Genomic DNA, 21,067 nt, shown 5'->3' with positions numbered 1-21,067 from the left:
ACCACAGACTTTTAAAGTGATCTTTTAGAAGGTCTTCACACCTGCGCTACCCCCACCCCTGCCTGTTTGAGCTCCTAGAGGGCAGGTCCTCTGTTCTCTTCCTGCAGTCCCCAGAACCCAACAGTGTCCAGTGCACTGTGGGCGACTCACAGACTCGTGGTGAATGCACGCGTGAGTGAAGGTGTTTCGAATTATGTGAGAGAAAGGGTAATAATTGTCATAGATTTTTTTCTTTTAAGTCCTTCATTTAAGAGTCTCAGAACACTACAAGTATAAAAAAGCTGTAATGTACGTAGCATATATTTCCAATAATCTACCTTTTTCCAAAATCGCAAAAGGAAGTTTAAGTGTCTCCTTTAGATACCATGTGCAGGTTAATGCGGAGCTCTTAGAGACCAGCCAAGCAGGTTTTCAGAAGGTAACAAGCTCCTCTGTCTCTGCCGTTTGGGCTTAAAGTTCTGATTCTGAAAGATACAAAGAATTTACCACAAGGCCAGAGCGTCATTTATTTTGCCTAAAGTATGCAATGATTACTTTATGAGTCAGACAGTAAAAAATGCCTAATTAGAAATACCCGTGTCAAATCTGTAGCTAAATTGTTTCCAAAGAGCAAATTTGAGGCAAGTGGGGAAGTTTTCTCATTTGTGGGTTTCACTGTAAGATGCTCGTGTTCCTGAGTTCTTTGGCAAAAAGTCACTGACAATTTTTCTTTTTTTTTAAAAGGAAAGTTAAGTTATTGGAAAAATAAATTGTAAGAATAAGTATACTAATTTCTGAGAGGCAAGCTATTTTTTCACTACAAATCAGACTTGGGTGAACCTAGAAGTTAAATGGTAGAACAACATGATTCTGTTGAAATAGAATATCACAGAAAATCACAAGAACACAAACATAACAATGTTTACTTGATTTTTCTTTTCATTGTGTCCATGTGTCTACGAAGTTTTTATGTATATTTTTATCAATGTTTTGGGCTTACAGGAAAACTTTATATCTCATTAATATGTGTAATATTTTTAATGGTACTTAAAGCGTGCTTTTAAAAGTAGTAACTGGAGACTGTTATGCTAAGTGAAATAAGCCGGTGGCTGAAAGACAAATACCATATGATCTCACTTTTAAGTGAAATCTAGTGAACGAAATAAACTAATGAGCAAAGTAGAATTGGAGGCATAGAAACATGGAACAAACTGACAGCTGTAAAAGGGGAGGGGCAGTGGGGACTGATTGAAAGAAAGTGAAGGGATTAGTCAAAGAACATACATGAAGGACCCATGGACATGGACAGTGGTGTGGGGATAGACTGTGGAAGTAGCAGGTGGACTGGGTGGAGGCGGGGCGAAGGGGGTAAAATGGAACAACTACAATAGCATAAACAATAAAATACTTAAAAAAAGAAAAGTAGTAATGTAGAAATGTAATTACTATTATTGATTTATAATTTTTTGTTTTGATTTAGAGCCTTACCTTTGATCCCAATGTAGGGCCTCTTAAAATTCAGCCCAAACTGGGATTTGTTTGTTTTCTTCACCCCTTCCTGGTGACAGGACATGTCAGGGTGGCTCTTTGTCCCAGATGAGGCAGATGGTGGAGTTCTCCCAGAAGCAGTTGGTCAGAGGAGGGGAGAGCTGAGCAAGAGGAAGGAGATTGGCTTTGGGGGAGGCAAATGGCCTGGAAAACAGACTCAGTACTAAGTCAGAAAATAGGTGCAGTTCTTCCTGGATGAGCTCTCAAAATATTTAAGACCTGAATGTATGTGTTGGCTGTGGACTCTGTAGTTTTTGAGCTGTGGTAGGCCATTTGCATTCTGGGATAATTCAAGAACATCAGGATAGTGGGAAGAACTGAAGCTTAGGGTCTAGAAAACAGGTTTAAGTCCTATCCTACACTGACCTTATAACTTTGGGCGAGTCTGGTGACCTCTTTGAATTTCAGTTTCCTCACCTGTGTAATGTTAAGACCTATCACAGGCTTATTGTCAGGATGAGTTAGGTAATTTATGCAAAATCGCTCTGTGAACTGGGATGTGCCATAAATGTTACTGGAGTAGCGTGAAGTCACCACAGACTATCCCAAGGAACCAACACATCCATCCACATTTCGTACCTCACACCTCCTGAGCAAATGGGTTGATTGGGACATTGCAAACATGTCATCCCAGGGGTTAGGCTATCACATCTGGGCTTCCCAAATAAAAAACAACATGTAAGTCTGTTTGTTAACCTATTGATGAGGTGTGATTCTTAATATTATTTATTAAACGTGAGTATTAATAAATGTAGGATAGGACTTAAACCTATTTTCCAGACAGTATTTAGAGAATCAGATCTGGGGGAAATCTTACCTAATTTCCTCCCCTCCCTTCAAGAAGGGCCTGTATCAAATGTGAATTAGCCCTGAATTAGGTTGTTAAATTCTGTTTCTAATTTCTTAAAGTAGATTTCACATTTTTTCCTCTCTGAATTCTTTTTAGCAATTTAGCAATTTTGCTGCCAAGTTCTTTCTTATGGCTGACCTGAATCTGCTATAGTTTAAGTCCTGATCCCCAACCCCTGTCTTCCCAGGAGATAGAGAACAGCTGGTTGACAAACTTCTTACAGTAATAACCCTTTGTCTAGACAGTTAAAGGAGAGTTATTCAGTTCCACTCACTGTCTCCACCTCACCCCTAAATCCATCAGCTAGTATTCTCTGAATCATCTGTAGTGATGCTGCCCATCTCCCTGCTCCTCACTCAGACACTTTGCTACCTTCAAGGCAGCTGGGCAGTGTGTTGTCAGGGGCTACATGGCCCTGGGAGAATGCAGGCTGCTGCTTCCTTTCCTCCTTATGCCCTGTGCATAATCTCAAGCCTTCTACAGAGTGGTCAGGATAACCCCTAACAGTGTTTGATGGGTGCATGGCACATTTATCTCATAAACATGGGATTTTGCAGAGATTCTTATCATAGGCTGCTTTGAAAGTTAGGTATCCCCAGTGCCTTTCTTTGCTCATCCAGTCATGCCAGGAGGCTGCCCCTTGGCGTGCTGAAGATAACATTGATTGATATCTCCACTCTCTTGGACTTAGTCTGGGAAGACATAGAGCTGAACTCTCCCGAGTGCAGCCAACATTCAGAAACACATCAAGAGTCTGACAGAGTAGATGGGCTTCCCCAGCACTCTAGAGCTGCAGTTGGGAAGTAAGTGATTGCTGAGGAAGATTGAGCTCATTAAAGCTGATCACAGGTGGTTTCAAAGTGGATGCTGTCTTTAATCTAAATGTGTGTGCTCTTGTGTCTCTCACAGGTTTATTACCCAGATCTCTCGGTCTGGGTCAGCCAAGAGCCATTTCCAAATAAGGAAATGGAGGGAAGGCTTCCTAAGGTAAGATCCTTAGCTGCTATATTTTAATTGTTTTCAATTTAGGAGCAATTAAAAAAATCAGTTACTCATTTTTATTTTAAATATTCATTATAGTCTTCAATCATAATGCATTTATCTGATACTATTTTGACCTCGGAACAAACATATACTACAAAAAGAATCATATCCTAAAGTCCTGTGATACTTAAAGTTCATACTACCTTCCTTTCTTGACAAGTCCAAAGCAAATTTTCATTTAATAACCATGGAGCCAATGTGCATTATACAGGTTTTTCATTTTTTGTTCTGTTCTCGGATAGAGAAAGTCAGACACAATGCTCAAACTGAAAGATATCTTAAAGGGATAAGGTGAGAACAGTGTTGTCTGCAAATAATGCCGGAATGTTTGATAAAATGATCCATGAATCAAAACAGAAAGAATGTTAAAAAAAACTGCTATAGTTCTTTCTTTTCATTTTTAGGCCTAAAATATTTTCTGTAAACATTCTTTCATTGTGCAAACATCTTAGATGTGACAATTCTCTGCCCTACAGAAACTGTAAAATTTACATTTTAGATTTTAGCACCATTTCTGGAAAAAAAACCTCCAACAAAAACATTTAAAAATCTTTTACCAATTTTTACTATAGATAACTTTGGACTTTGCTTGTTATGGTAAATATCATATGACCATTAAGTAGGAGGATTGTACTTCTACCACTGACCTCCTGATTTTGCAGTTGATAAAAACAAATAAAGTTCATTGAAAATAAAAATAAACATTTAAAAGTTTCGTATGTGCACCTGACCAGTGATGAGGCCTACCCAGCTATTACTGATGTTTCAGTGTTTGAAAACTCTTATTTACACTACGTGGTTTCAGCAACTCTCTTATCTTCTACTGGCAGGCAGAATTTAAAGAGATTGTGTCAACTGGCAGTTTGCACTCAAAGAAAGCAGTTCTAAATTGCTTTTAATTGTTCAGACAATTTCTGAAGGTCAAGGTTGAAATCACTGGCAGGAAAGTAGGTGAAGAAAATGACTTTGCCCCTGTCTGAGCTAGGCCTGTGCTGATGCTGTAGAGTTGGAGAGGAAGGTGTATTGAAACACACCTGCACCCCGCCATCCCCTAGCACCGTATCACCAGCATTGCTGTAAAATGGTAGACATTCTTTGCAGGGCCGGCTCAGGGTAAAATTTCCCTGAGCCACTGAGGGTGAGACATGATAATGGAAGGGGCAAGAGAGAGTATAGTCTTTTCTTTAGTTCCTGCCCCATACAGGCACCCAGGTATCCTCTCTGTGTGGTACTGGCGAGAGGATCACAGGAGAGACGAGAGTAGGCAAGTCCCTCCGTGAGTCAGTAGTGCCTCTTTTTCCTCTTGGAAGGCTGGTCCGGGTCCCAGGCCTTGCCTGCAGTTGATACAATGGATCCTGCAATTCAGGCCTTCTGTTATTTTAAGTTCTTTCCTTTCTAAATAGGTGAATAGTATCTTAAGCATAATATATTTGTCCTATTCCCAGCAGTTTCCTTCTGGAAAAGCACATCTTTATATAATCATAAGAAAAATGAGCTTGACTGACTTGGTCCGTGGCACCGGATTGAGTACCTGGGGGATTCATATACTAACAGTCGTCAACCCAGAGGGGCATGCATCCCCAGGTAGCTCAGCTGCTGGGGCATCCAGGGGAGCCCGTCTGTGGGAGCCACTGGACACATCGCTCCCTCCTCCAGCCTTCTAGATTATTGAAGTTCCTCAGTCCTCTAGGGACCATATGTGCTGGATGATGGGAGAAGGTAGGATTATTTTTGCCTGAATTTTTAAAAGGCCTGACTTCTGGAGAAATAAGACACTGTTGGGTTCCCACTTCAAAATGCCTCCTTTCCTTGCTACATAAGCCTAAAATTCCTTTAGTGGGGATAGGAAGACTATTCTTTATTTTTTTTCTTTAATGAATGACAGGAGGTAATGATTGAAATCTAGTAAATTCTAGGCTCCAGTGGGAGGCTGTGCAGAACTTGGTCTGCCCACCAGCACCCCTCCCCCACAGACTGTTGGGTTGTGGAGCCCCTGCATGGCTTACACGCTGCTTGCCATTGTCCGGCTGTGCTTGGCCATCTCCCTGTAGCAAGTTAATGAAGACCAGGGTGGGAAGGGACTGTTTTGGTTTCTGTTTTAATCTCTGTCAGTTTAAAATCTAACAGCATACTCAAGTCATAATAGGTACTCAGAACATGAATAATAAATGAAGACAGGAATGTTGGGGACCCTCACAGGAGAGAAAAGTAGTAAAAATGTAGATTCCCATCTGAAATAATCTCCTTCACATTTTTTTCCCTGGATATAACCTCTTTCCAAATTATCCAGATGCCACTCAGCTCTTTATTTTGCTTTCTTGTGTGTTTTCTATGGAGGTACAAGATTAGTAAGACTTGAGATTTATATAGAGATGGACGAATGCTCTTCATATTCACTTTTGAACAGAGTAAGCCTGAACTGAAGTTAGCAATTTGAGCCCAGTCATGTACAGAGGGTAGTCATTGAGTGAAATGATGTTTGCGAACTTCTGATTTTCCTTTCTGGCCTGTGAAAATTTTGGATCATTGAATTCTTCACTGTCTAAAACTTAAGTTTGTAGTATCTTGAACTGCACATGCTAACTGCTTGATGGGGGATGAGGAACAAATATTTTAAAGGCACCAAAATTACAGTGTATTTCTTTTCTATTTTTAGTCTTGGGGTTGTATGCCAAAATTTCAAGGTTGAACTTATTTTCACAACTCAAAGGAAGGGCCCAATATAATGCTTTTGGAAATTTATCTAGATCCTTAACTGTGTGTTTGTGGTGAACTATATTTTAATTTAATTTTCTGGTTTGGTTCTGTTGATACTTAATTATACCAAAACAACGTCTAAATCACAAGATAAGACTGGAATAAAGTACATACTGAGTGGATTTGATATACATCTTAAAGATGTTGTATAATCTCAATGTCTGAGATTTTTAAATACATTTAGGCATACCAGTTGATTAATATGAAAAATCTATACAGTAAATATGACTTTTCGAAGTTGAATTATTTGTGGCTGTGCATCCACATTAGTTCACTCTGAGGCTGCTGAAAATATTTATTCAATTTCAAGTTGTTAGGAAGTTCCTGATGTCTGAATTCTTATTAAAAAAAAATTCAAATGTGATCATTTACAGATCACAAAGCAAGATTATCACTTTAATCAAAGTTATTATATCCAGTCAAAATAGTTTATTATACATGTCCTGTTAAAATATGTGACCTGATCGAAAAAGGGAAAAAAATGATCTTTTTAAAACCACAATGGGTAATTTTTTTCCCACAGAAATTCCAGTAGTTAATGGTTTTTCTAAAGGAGGAACTTGTCAAATCACTATCTTCATATCCGTTGAGAGTATCCAGTTCATTTGCAGCAAAGTGAGACCTCCCTTATATCATCTGGCACCAAACGGGGGGGTTTGCTGTCCGTCCTCCCGCCACTCAGTTCCTGTGGGGCGCTTCTCTCCACCGGTGCTCGGAGGGTCATCAGTTGCATTGCGCTTGGATTATTTTCATCAGAAACATAAAGACCTCACCCAGTCAGTCCAAACTAGCTGAGTCTCTCTCTTCCGGCCTCGGTTTCACACTGTTCTCTCATTTCTTGCACGCCTCCCACCCCAGCCCCACACTGCCTCCCTCCCAAACACTCCCACCGTGGCTTCCCGCCTCCACTTCTGACCACGAGGCCCACCTGGATTGTGCCAGTGCTAATCGAACAAGCCATACATAAATTACATTTGTGCAATTTCTGATATGCTTTTAAATATTTTTATTATATATTAGAAAATAGACAATTCCCCTACTCCATCACAGCCATTGAACTCTTTGTAAAAAACTGAACTCTTTGTAAAAAAACTCCAGTGAGCACCTCTCACCCAGCTCCGGGTCAGGCCCCAGCCGATGCTGACCTCAGACACCCGACCCTTGGGGAATGCCGCCTCCCGCATGGCTGGGCTCAGCCCTTAGAGAAGCACTTGATTCTGGCGAAGCCAAGGCAGCTAGTGTTTAATTATTATACTTCATGCCCCCGTAGACCTAATATTTACATTCAGGTGAACTGTGTTTAATATGTAAACTCTGTTTGCAAAACATTGGGAGTTCAAGGATAAAAAAAATTTCAAATGGTTTCAGAGCATGACTAAGTGTGTCTCTCTTTTGTGTGTGTCCGTCTGTTTGTGTCTGGGTCCTCCTGCTTTTCAGGGAAGACTTCCCGCCCCACAGGGAGTGGGCCGCAAGAAGAATGGCGAGACTGGGGCCGCCTCCCTGACTCCGCTCGGCAGCAGTGAACTCCACTCCCCGAGAATCGGTTACCTCCACTCTTTTTAATCATAACACCTCCATTTGTATTACGTATGGTGTATGGGTATTGATGAGGTCATGGTATCATATATGGGATTTTTTTCTGTGTAAATCATCAAGTATAAGAAGAAACTATGGGACTCTGAGCCTTGCTTTAGAGAATTTACAGTGGTCAATAGGTATCATCAAATCCGTTTTTAATCATTCTGACTCCAGTGAAAACGCTCAGAATTTCACACTGTGAATCCACGTTTACAACCCTTACAGGTGGGCCCTCAGGCCTGGTTCGCTCCGACGACGTCTTCCACAACTCACACTCCCACTGCTCTCACACAACCGGCCCACTCCTGCCTCGGCACCCACACGGCTCCGACTGCTTCCTGCAGAGGCTGAGAGTCCCCATTTTTTTTTTTTTTTCATTTAGATGTAACAAGTAGTTTATGTTCATCAATTGTCTGTATATCTCTATATTTTACCCATGTACTCTTTTGATGTATAGAAGTAGTTTGAAACTCATTGTTTCCTTGTGGTAAGTGACCGAGATGCTGCCACAGGACCTGAGACACTGATGAATGGTGCTATTTTGGACTTTCAACATGCTCCTTGGCGAGGTAGCTCTGATGGAGTTATTTTTTATTTCCATGTTCTAAGAAGGTGTTGGTACTCTGTTTCCCTGAATGTTGTTCTCTAGACTGGACTGACTTGTTTTCCTTGTTCTTCAGTGTGGCTTTCTTCTTCAGCGTTGTAGGTTGAGTGAATGCTGCCGGAGAGAGTGTAAGAGACCACGTCTCATGGGCTGGCACTCATGGACCCGCCGCCGCCGTAGTGGGAGCAATCACAAAACTGTAATTTACTTACCAAATCTCTTCCTTTGGGTAGCCTCGCCCACCTAACTTAGAGAAAGAAAAGCAATAATTGGGCAGGCGTTTTTAGGTGTCTCTCTTGGTTCTTTTTGTTTGAGAGAATATTTGGGGGGAAAGGGAAAACTCCATTTTTAATAAATGCCCTCTAAAAAACCCCAAAACACTGGCGTCTGAGTCGGAATAGCAAAATTACACCTTTCCCAAAAATTAGGTTGGAAAAAGTGTCTACAAATTTTTTTTTAAAAGACAGAACATTCTTTTTCCACAGTTTTGATAAGCAAGGTGTAGATTTTACATTTTTGTCCTTGCTCCCAATGGAATGGATAAACAAACAAAAAAATCAGAAATACCATCTTCTCACGGAATGTTGTTGCATTAGCCAGTCTGAAAGCCCACCTTAATTTTTATATAACTGTCTTTTAGCTCTTCCTTTGACAGGGCAGGCTCTGTTCTGAACTGCTCCGCTTCCGACTGTTACTCATTGACGATGCATGCGCTGCACCTCTTCGTTCTCTTCTCGCTCCCCCATTGGCCTGAGTTTCTCGTGCATTTCCCCGCTCCCTTCTTTGTTAGAATAGGTATATCAGCTGTGTAAATAGAGCAAGAACAGTATTCTGCATCTGTGGCATTTATGTAGAGTTGCAGTTGTGTGCTGCTGAAAATGCAGGCTTTTGTAACAATGTGATCTTTACTGATGCACTCATGACAAGTACCCAATGTATTTTAGCTATTTTAGTAGTCTTTGTTCAATAAATATACAAGCTGTAAGGTAACTGGCTTGGCTCGTCATTGGAAAGGCCTACTTTGGAATGCTTTCACTGGTTCATGTTAATTCATGTGTTCTCGGAGCCCCCAAAGTAGGCCCAAGGGCGGATATCAAAAAGGATCAAATCAGTTCTGCCTTTCATGCGTTTTCCTTTCGGAGGGTTTTATGAGGATAGGGGCCGGGCACTGCCTCCTTAGGGTGGGATTTGCAGAGCAGCCTCTGGGTACTGAGAAGAATTAAACCAAAACCCTTTTATTTCTACACAGTTTCTTCCCCTTTCAGGGCACTCCCACAGTCTTACTATTTATCATTAGGACGTACTCTGTGGCGTTCCTTATCTGTGCCAAAAAATACCTGACCTCACTTACAAACAGACAAAAGGTTTATGCTTGTAAGATGGTAAAAAATTGGAGCTAAGTCTCCTATGTGCCCAGACACCTGGAATCTACAGATGGTGAGGCGGCATCACCAGAACCTTTTGGAGGTCTGGTGTGACCCCGAAACCCTGCCATCCGGGGGGTTCATGCTCCTCCTGTGCATGAGAAATGCCCGCTGCTCTCTTCTCATCCATTGTGAGTATCACTTCAACTGGAATCACACGTAAGTTGCTCTTATTGGCTGGTTGGGTTCAGATACCAGAGTTTCACCTGACCAAAGGCCCTGAGACAGGAGGCTGAGAGAGGAGGGGGACGAGCAGCAGTTGTGCTGCTGCAGACAGGGAGCTTGGCCCCCGGAGGGAGGGCCCTGATGCTGTCCGAGAAAGCTTCGGTCTTGACCCCTCTGAGGTCAGGGGGACATCTACATTGGGGAGTTTCTTTTGAAATTAATGCACATCTCAGATTTGCGTTGTTTCCTATTTACCCTGAACTTTTAACCTTCTTAAGAGAAAGGAGCTTTAGGGCAGAATTAAATCTCAACTGCTACCAAATAATCATAATTTGTTCAATCTGAAAGAGAATTTTTAAAATGGAGCGACTGCCACCTCTTTCAGTAATCCCACCCAGAGGTTAGTACTTGCGGGTATAGAAGTCCTTCTTAAACTTAATTACCTTTCATCTTATAACAACCAATCACTGTTTTCTTCCCCAGACAGGCTCCCATCACCCATATGTTTTCACAGCTGTGAGGGGGTACATCTTTCTTTCTGTGTCCCCTCACAGAGAGAGGTGACATGGGGTGGCATGGCCTGGCTTGCTTTATGCCCGTCTTTGTCAGTCATCTGTTGGCACGTGACACATTATAATCACTGCACTTGGAATCAGCAAACCTTCCTTATCTCATGGATTCCAGGCAGGAATTCAGGGGCAGGCTAGCAGTTGGTTCTGAGTCAGGGTCTCTCATGAGCTTGTAATCAAGAGTTCAGCAGGCCGCATTCATCTGAAGGCTTGACCAGGACTGGAGAATCTGCTCCCACTGCGGCTCACTCGTGTGTTCGTTGGCAGGAGAACTCAGTTCCTCCACTTGTGGGCCTCTCTATAGGGCTGCGTAAGTGTCCTCATGACCTCTGGCTTCCCTCAGAGCAAGTAATTCAAGAGAAAGCTGGGCTCAAGCCACACTGCTGGTGACCTAGTCTCAGAAGTCACCGCCATCCATCATATTCTGTTCATTAGAAGCGAGTCACTAAGTATAGCCCACACTCACAGGGAGGAAGTGAAGCTCTGCCTCCTCAAGGGAGGAGCATCAAAGAACTTCTCAACACGTTTTAAAACCAGCACACCATCCTTGAGGTCCTTGAAGCCCCAGAGACTGAAGGTGTGTGAGGAGACTATCCAGACACCATAACATCAGGGCTGCAGAGCCTTCGTTTGCAAATACGAGGGCTGTTAGCTCTCAAAAGGAATATTTAGAAAATGTTATTGGAAGAAATTCAGCCAGCAAAGCCAGAGTGAATAATGCCTGAAATGGTATCCAGCTCATTGGACTAGCCTCCACCTTGGGTGAGGTGTGCCCCCTCCAAGACCCAGTTTGTACACCTTTTATTTTCTTTTAAAGGGTTAACTTCATTCCTTTCCATCACTTGCCTTCTTCCTCTGGTGTGTGAGTTTGCAACACTTGTCTCCTGGTTCCAGGGGATAGCGATGTGCATGTTCGTCGACAAAGGTCTGGGCACACGACCCTTATGATTGAGAGCACAGAGCACGTGCAGGCCTAGGAGTAAGACTGGAGACAGGCCCCTCGTTGCTGTTCCCCAGACAGGCTGCTGCAGGCCCGGCTCTACTCCCCACCCCTCAATTGTAAAAAAAAATATGTATATTGGACTGCATCTGATTAGGCTGTACCGGAGTCTGATAAATTCAGCATCCTTTTAGAGCCTGGGCTTAAAACGTGTCCCTCAGGGTTACACGAAGTCTTTCCAGATCCTCTATACTCTTTCCTAAAGTTGATTGGCTGAGACTGTGTCCGTCCATGGTAGTCCTTTCCCCAAATTACAAAAGTATACAGATACATTTCACCTATCCTAAATCTTATGATACATTGCCCTTAATAACACACAAAAACCTCAGATGTGACAAACAAAGAGAAAGTTTCCTTTAATGACTAGCTATAAATACATAGAATGTTGGGCTTTTCCTTCTTATACACACATTAAAAACAATATGTTAGAAGACTCAGAAATGAAGTGTTTGAACTCATATGGATTTTCAGAATTCAGATACATGACAGAATGATGGAAATAATGAAGATTTTAACTTCATGCCTTTTCCTCTTTCACCCCCTAATGCTGATCAAAGAATGCCCTGCTCTTGAAGGAGAGTCCTGAGAGAGTAAAGCAAAGGGAAAATCTGTGGGGCACATTAACTACCAAAAATGCACTCATGTAATTGTAAACAGTTATTTTCCACTATACCCCCTACTCATGTCTAGGATATATTTTAACTGGGAAGAAAAGTAACTTAGAAAAGCTAAAGCAATATTGGTTTGTAACATAGGTTAGTTTAAATGTAATTAAAGTGCTTTTTGAAAATACCAACTTTTTACAAGATAAAATGAATAAAACCCAAGGATAAACTTTCACGTGGTTTCTTCCAGATTTGAAGTGCTTTCGTTAACAGAGTTGTCAAAACCTCTTGTATCAACTCATAACATAAAATATTTATTTCAAATATGCAAATCATCATCATCGTTTATTTTGTAAAATCCATATCTTTTCATAATAACAACAAAATAATTATGTGCTGCTGGACCGATAAGCGGCCTAGAACTGTGGTATTATTGGTGGCATTTGGCCCTTCCAGCAGCTCTTACTCATTCTCCAGAGCCAGGCAGCAGCATTTGGGTGCCTGGCCCGGCTGTACCAGGTAATTACATGTTCTGTGTTACCGTTCGTGCTACTTTTTGTGAGAGTGTATCAGTCATCTTTTATAACTTATTTAAGCAGAGAATAATTATATTAGATCTACATCATTTTCATTTTGATTGTTTTACTGATCAATTTTCTGAGATGTGCTCTTAATTCTCAGGTTTTTGGCAATCAATTTCAGAAGATATGCTTTTAATTCTCATTGATTTTTACAATTCTCAAAATAGTTATTTGAATTGATAAATGAAGTCAAAGATTTTTTGTGTGTGTGACAGAAAGTATGTCTAATTTGGCTAACTGGTCTGACGGTGAAGATTTGCCAATCTGAAATGAGGTCTGTGGTAGACATTGTCCATCAATGAGTTAAATCTCCAGCTTCAGACTAATGGTGATATATTTAAAACAAGAAATAAGTCCAAAGCATTTTATCAAAAAGCATTATTTTGGTAAAATATAATGAAATTAATATATGTTTTTTCTGTCACTTTTGAAGATCGAGATGTAAAAAGCTGGGCCTGAGTGAAAGTGTTAGAGCATAATTAACAATAATTTAATAGGTCTTAGTAGAGCTTTCTTGATGTATTTCCCAGAAATGGAGCAAGTGATTTATTCTAATGACAAGAACAAATCTCTTTGTAAGTCGGGTGCTTTCCAGTTCCCCGCTTATAATAGGAATGACGAAGGACCAAATCCAGGTGTCAGGTGACAGAAGATTAAAAATACTTTTTTGATAAGAGATCATTATATGAATTTTGGCATACAATGTAGAAAGAATGCAAAGAATTGATATATATTGCTCTAATAAAATACTTTCAACTCTTAGAGCTTACATCTATAAAAACCAAAAAAATTGGAAATAGAATTGATGCTGAACCCTATCTCACTCTAGCAATAAGTAATATTCACCTACAGATGCACGAATGAGCTGAAAAAGTTTGTCATCTCATTAAAAGACGCATTTGCAGTATAGTTTCACTTTTGCATTTAATACTCAGTATAATTTATTCACATCGTTTTAACCAGTAGTGTATTGCCAATAATAATAATTCAATGACACAGGTTTTTTAATGTTAAGATATTTATAGCAATAGAAAATAAAATTTTAAAATTTTAATTGAGGTACATTTCCTTGAAGATAACTGTGATAGTATAATCAATGAAGTCTTTTCAAGCAAAATTCTATACATTCAAGTGAAATTCTATGCTGCCAGTGGAAAATACATAGCAGATTCTTCAAAACTGAGTAGGGGAGAAAAAGGATGTGAAATACCTTACTAAATAATTACTTTAAAAATATTAACTATGTGTTGAAATGTCACTATTTTTGGTTAAAGTGTATTGGGTTAAATAAAATGTAGTGGGTAAAATACAAAAAAATTGAAGTCCGAAGAAAAAAGTAAAGACAAATTTCTATAAGTTAAAGTCTGTTTTTAAAAATCAAATTGATGGATATCAGTTGTTATAGTGTTTAGATTCAATTGTATACCTTTACAAAAGAAACAGTTTTCATTTTAAAATGGAAATATTTGCAATATGATCCAAATTACATTCTTTGAAAATATTTAAACTTACTATGCAACACTTTGTTATTAACTTAAAAAATTGCATGATAGTCCCTGGCTGGTGTGGCTCCATGGAATTGAGCACTGGCCTGCAGATCGAAAGGTCCCCAGCTCAATTCCCAGTCAGGGCACATGCCTGGGTTGCAGCCCAGTCCCCAGCTGGGGGCCTGCAAGAGGCAACCAATCAATGTTTCTCTCATTGATGTTTTTCTTTCCCTCTCTTTCTCCCTCCCTTCCCTTCTCTCTGAAAATAAATAAAATCTTTTTTTAAAAATTGCATGGTAGTACATACTTTGTTAAGATTCTTTGTATCCACACATATGCTGCCTACAAGAGACCCACCTCAGGACAAAAGACCATCACAGACTAAAAATCAAAGGCTGGAAACAAATTTTCCAAGCAAACGGACAAGAAAAAAAAGCCGGGGTAGCAATTCTCATATCAGACAAAATAGACTTCAAAAAAAGAGCCATTAAGAGTGACCCAGAAGGTCACTTCATAATACTCAAGGGAAAAATCCACCAAGAAGACATTAACATCATAAATATATATGCACCCAACATAGGAGCACCAAAATATATAAGGAAAATCTTAGAGGAATTCAAGAAAGATATAGACAGCAACACAATTATAGTGGGGGATTTTAACACCCCACTATCAAAAATGGACAGATCTTCCAAACAAAATATCAACAAAGACATTGTGGCATTAAACAACACCCTTGATGAAATGGACCTAACTGATATATACAGAGCTCTTCACCCCAAAGAAGCTAAATACACATTCTTTTCAAATGCACATGGAACATTCTCAAAGATAGATCACATGATAGGGCACAAAACAAGCCTCAACAAATTCAAGAATATTGAAATCATACCAAGCATTTTCTCTGACCATAAGGGACTGAAACTGGAAACCAACCCCAAAGGAAAAAACCCAAAACACCCAAAATCATGGAGACTGAACAGTATGCTATTAAACAATGAATGGGTCAAGAATGAAATTAGGGAAGAAATCAAAAAGTTTCTGGAAACAAATGAAAATGATCTCACAACAACCCAAAACTTATGGGATACAGCCAAGGCAGTCCTGAGAGGGAAGTTTATAGCAATACAGGCCTACCTTAAGAAAACAGAAACATTTCAAACAAATGAACTTACTCACGCCTGCAAGAACTCGAGGAACAACAACAAAAACAGCGCAAAGCAAGTAGAAGGAAGGAAATAACTAAGATCAGAGCAGAACTAAATGACATAGAGACTAAAAAGTACAATTCTAAAGATCAATGAATCCAGGAGTTGGTTCTTTGAAAAAATAAACAAAATAGACAAGCCTTTAAGTAGGCTCATCAAGAAAAGAAGGGAACGGACACAAATAAACACAATCAGAAATGAAAGAGGAGAGATTACAACTGATACCACAGAAATAGAGAGGATTGTAAGAAATTACTATGAAGAACTGTATGCCAAGAAATTTGAGAACCTAGGGGAAATGGACACATTTCTAGAAAAATATAATCTCCCAAAACTCAATGAAAAAGAAGTAGAACACCTGAATAGACCAGTAACAGCAAAAGAAATTGAAGCAGTAATCAAAAAACTCCCATCACACAAAAGCCCTGGACCAGATGGATTCACAGGAGAATTCTACAAAGCATTTAAGGAAGACCTAACCCCCATTCTTCACAGACTATTCCAAAAAATACAAAAGGATGGAAAACTCCCTAACTCCTTTTATGAAGCCAGCATCATCCTAATTCCAAAACCAGATAGAGATACAACAAAGAAAGAAAACTACAGGCCAATATCGCTGATGAACATAGACGCTAAAATCCTCAACAAAATATTAGCAAATCGCATCCAACAATATATCCAAAAGATTATACACCCTGACCAAGTGGGATTCATCCCAGGGATGCAAGGATGGTTCAACATTCGCAAAACAGTAAATGTAATTCATCACATAAACAAAAGCAAAGACAAAAACCACATGATCATATCAATAGACGCAGAAAAAGCTTTCGATAAGGTACAACACCCATTTATGATAAAAACACTCAGCAAAATGGGAATAGAGGGAACATTCCTCAATATAATAAAGGCCATTTATGAGAAACCTACAGCCAATATCATACTCAATGGACAAAAACTAAAAGCTTTTCCACTAAGATCAGGAACAAGACAAGGATGTCCACTTTCACCACTCCTATTCAATATAGTATTAGAAGTTTTGGCCACAGCGATCAGGCAAGAAAAGGAAATAAAAGGCATCCAAATAGGAAAGGAGGAAACAAAATTGTCACTGTTTGCAGATGACATGATAGTGTACATGGAAAATCCTATAGACTCTACCCAAAAACTGCTCAAACTAATTAATGAGTTTGGCAAAACAGCAGGATACAAAGTCAATATCCAGAAATCAAAGGCATTTTTGTATACAAACAATGAATCAGCAGAAGCGGAAATCAAGGAAAAAATCCCATTCAATATAGCAAAAAGAAAAATAAAATATCTGGGAATAAACCTAACCAAAGAGGTAAAAGACCTGTATGCAGAAAACTACACAGCACTGAAGAAAGAAATCAAGGAAGACACAAACAAATGGAAACATATACCTTGTTCATGGATTGGAAGAATTAACATCATCAAAATGTCCATACTACCCAAAGCAATATACAGATTCAATGCAATACCTATTAAAGTACCAATGGCGTATTTCACAGACATAGAACAAACACTTCAAAAATTTATATGGAATCATAAACGAGCCCGAATAGCAGCTGCTCTTTTGAGAAAGAAGAACAAAGTAGGAGGGATCACAATACCTGATATCAAACTGTATTACAAGGCCACTGTAATCAAAACAGCCTGGTACTGGCATAAAAACAGGCACATAGACCAATGGAACAGAACAGAGAGCCCAGAAATCAACCCAACCCTCTACAGTCAATTAATATTCGACAAAGGGGGCAGTAACATAAAATGGAGTAAAGATAGCCTCTTCAGCAAATGGTGTTGGGAGAACTGGACAGCTACGTGCAAAAAAATGAAACTTGAGCACCAACTTACACCATACACCAAAATAAATTCAAGGTGGATAAAAGACTTAAATATAAGCCATGACACCATTAAAGTCCTAGAGGAGAACATTGGCAAGAAAATCTCAGATATTCCACGCAGCAACATTTTTACGGATATGTGCCCTAGAGCAAGGAATATAAAGGAAAGAATAAACAAATGGGATCTCATCAAAATAAAAAGCTTCTGCATGGCTAAAGAAAACAGTATTAAATTAAAAAGACAACCAACTGTATGGGAAAACATATTTGCCAATGATACCTCAGACAAAGGTTTAATCTCCAAAATATACAAAGAACTTACACGACTCCACTCTAAGAAGACACCCAACCCAATTAAAAAATGGGAAAAGGACTTGAACAAACACTTCTCCAAGGAGGACATACAGAACATTCAGAGACACATGAAGAGATGCTCAATATCGTTAGCTATCAGAGAGATGCAAATTAAAACCACAATGAGATACCACTTTACACCAGTCAGGATGGCTATCATAAACAAAGCAACAAACAACAAATGTTGGAGAGGTTGTGGGGAAAAGGGGTCCTTAGTTCACTGTTGGTGGGATTGTAGACTGGTACAACCATTATGGAAAACAGTATGGAATTTTCTCAGAAAAATAAAAATTGACCTGCCTTTTGACCCAGCAATTCCACTGCTAGGATTATACCCCAAGAATCCTAAAACATCAATTTCAAAGAACCTATGCACCACAATGTTCATAGCAGCACAATTTACAATAGCCAAGAGTTGGAAGCAACCTAGGTGCCCATCAGTAAATGAATGGATCCAAAAATTGTGGTACATATACACCATGGAATTTTATGCAGCAGAGAGAAAGAAGGAGCTACTACCTTTTGCAACAACATGGATGGAACTGGAAAGCATTATGCTGAGTGAAATAGGCCAGGCATTGAAGGACAAATACCATATGATCTCACCTTTGACAGGAAGCTAAAGAATAAAACAAACAAGCAAACAGAATAAAAACAAAGATGCTGAAATAGAGAACAAGTGGGCAGCGACCAGAGGGGAGAGGGAAGGGAACTTGAGGGGAAAAAGGGGGAGGGATTTTGAGGAACAAGTATGAAAGACACAGAGATGAGGACTGGGGGTGGGGGGGAATGGGAGGGAGGGGGGAGACCGGGCGGGGGGGGAAGGGAAAAAAAATGTACTTGAAAAGTAACTAAATAAAAAAAAAAAAACATCAGGAAGATAACTAAGAAACAAAAAAAAAAAAAAAAAAAAAAGATTCTTTGTGAGGGTATAATACCTAAAAAGTTTGAAGGCCTCTGAGGTACACAACCAGCTGTGGTCTGTGCCTTAAGGAATTCACTCTTGGCCAGAAATACTTCCCTTCCAGATACAGTGCCTCAACTTCCCCCCCATTATTCTCCTGCTTGAAGCCTTGCAGGTTACTGCCCATGAACTTACCGCATCATAGGGGACAAGACTGAGAGAACACAGCACCCCTGAATTTTGAAGACCCAGACTGCCTGACGGGATGGTCCACTGATGCACAGACCATGTGGGGGAAGGCCTGCGGGAGATACCCCAGCTCCGACAGCCTGGGCCGCAAGTTTGATGAGTCTGTAAAAGATTGCCAATTCTTCTTAGAGTCTTGATTTCATTTCCTTACAACAAATGTAAGATCCCTTTGATGACAATATCCTTTTTCTCCATATTCTTCCAAACCCTTCGTTTGTCTTTCAATTTAGCATATCCAAAAGGGCAGGGTCAATGGCTGCTGGAGGAGCGGGCTCAGGTCAGTGAGAGAAGCGGGATTATACAGCAGACTCCAACCTTTTAATCCTTGAGGCCCAGCGTCCCCCAGGAAAGCCCGTGGAGCAGTAAGCAGTAGTGAATCAGAGCAGAAAAAGGGGGTCATCTTTTTTCTCATGTGTCCATTAGGCTTACCTCTGAGCATAACTATGTAGAAGCAACACAAAATCAACCTGTTCCCTCACACAACACACCCCATTAGTGCATAGCTTAGCAATTTCCCCGAGAGACCGTGTGGCTATGAGAAAGACTCATGGAGTAGAGAATTTTAAGAATGCTTTAATTTGCTGATTCCTTCAAGTTAGCAGCTTTAATTATTAGTTGGAATCTTTTTAAGCCCAATGCCTCTATTACTTTCCACCCACCATTTGGTCTCAGCTGAGTTCTTAGAGCTGCAGACTAAGTGGACTTTTTCTCCCACTCCACAGCCTTTCTCATCTGCTCCTCTTGCCTTTTCCTCCTCTAGGCCAAACTGCTTCAGTTTCCTTGGGCAGTTTCCTGTGAACCGTTTTCCGGAAGTTTTGCCACCCCTGTTGCCCTCCTATAAGAACCATTATTTGTGGCCAACCTGGCACACGATGCAATACACAGTTGATGTAGCATAGAACAATGTGTGTGAGGCCTATATGATTTTATTAACCAATGTCACCCCAATAAATATAATTTTTTTAAAAAGGTAGCAGAGGTCTGGAAAGGACCAGTGTTAGAGGCTTCCCTGCCTGTTGTGCTGGCCCTCCGAGTGACCCCTAACATAGCTCAGCTGGGAGAGTGAGGGCTCCAGTTATTGTCTCAACAGCTGCGGTAGAGCCCACGTGCTCCACCTCCCAACATGTTGGGCAGCCCCGGTGTTGGGTTCTGAGTGAAGTGTCCCTCTGCTCCTCACCCCAGTGCTGCTCCTACATCCCCTGAGAAGGAGGGAGAAGGTCACTTCTCAGAGGGTCTAGACTTCCCGCTGTTCTTTCCCCAGGCTGTTTGTGCCAGAGGTGGCAGATATTTAGCAGAGGGGAGCAGGCAAGGAGCCTTCTTAGGTGTCTTCAGGGGCTATCTCCCTGCTGGCTCCTTCCTTAAAACCCAAGGCCAGTTTCAGAAAAGGAAATGTTCCCCACAGATCTCAGGAGCACCGCTAGGGTCTGCGCCGTCAGATTCTGATAATGAGGGAGCATTTGATGTGAGTTTTCCTAGAGGAGGAGGAGGATTAGCTCCGAGGGACATTTAAAAAGTACAGTGTAAAAAAAGAGGATAGTAATAGCCCCAGAAGAGTGTGAAAAATAGCCTCATGCTTAATGTCTGTGTGGGACACTTGAGGCTGCCCCTGGTATCATTCACACATGGTCCCTCTGCCACAGCGTAAGGCCGGAATCATCCTTAAAAACTTAAACGTAAAGTTAGCCATCTGATTCTACAATGCCACTCCCAGGTATACACCCAAAGAACTGAAAATAAGTGTACACCAAAACCTGTACACAGATGTGCATCGCATCATTATTCATGTTAGCCAGACGGGGGAAACAATGTCCATCAGCTGGTGAACAGCTAGACCAAATGTGGTCTGTCCACAGTGGAGTGTTATGGGGCCATAAAGAAGAATGAAGCTCTGATACACACTGCCTCGTGGACGACCCTGGAAAACAAGCAAAGGAAGCCAATCACAAAAGGTCACGTATTATACGATTTCATTTATATGAAATGTCCAGAGTAGGCAAATCTGTAGAAAGAGAAATTAGATTAGAAGTTGCTCAGCACTGAGGAAGGAGAGAATGGAGAGAGGTGGCCAGTGGACGTGGGCTTTCTTCTGGGGATGACTAACATGTTCTGGAATGACGTGAAAGGGGATGGTCACACACTCTCTTGGATATACTGAAAACTACTGAATTGTACACCTTAAGAGGATGAGTTTTATTATGTGAATTACACTTCAATTTTTAAAAATTCAACAGTAAAAAAAAACAATAAGAAATTGGAAAAAGATCTGAAGAGACAAATCAGCACAGGGAAGACACAG

General features: G+C 40.5%; 1 protein-coding gene across 1 annotated transcript in view; it reads left to right on the top strand.

Moving 5' to 3' along the window:
- NREP (neuronal regeneration related protein) overlaps positions 1-12,358 on the top strand; it is a 31,645-nt gene extending 19,287 nt beyond the window's left edge. Inside the window, exons 3-4 of the mRNA XM_037167055.2 lie at positions 3,287-3,364; positions 7,616-12,358. Of these exons, the coding sequence (XP_037022950.2) occupies positions 3,287-3,364; positions 7,616-7,741 (204 nt within the window). The 3' untranslated portion in view covers positions 7,742-12,358. The remainder of the gene's footprint in view (positions 1-3,286; positions 3,365-7,615) is intronic.
- Positions 12,359-21,067: the final 8,709 nt, after the last annotated feature.

This window comes from Artibeus jamaicensis, unplaced genomic scaffold, assembly GCF_021234435.1.
Source record: "Artibeus jamaicensis isolate MK-2021 breed Jamaican fruit bat unplaced genomic scaffold, CSHL_Jam_final contig_402, whole genome shotgun sequence".
In the NCBI taxonomy this organism is placed as follows: Eukaryota; Metazoa; Chordata; class Mammalia; order Chiroptera; family Phyllostomidae; genus Artibeus; species Artibeus jamaicensis.
The sequence above is the reverse complement of the archived record's forward strand: the minus strand, read 5'-3'. Positions and strand labels throughout refer to the sequence as shown.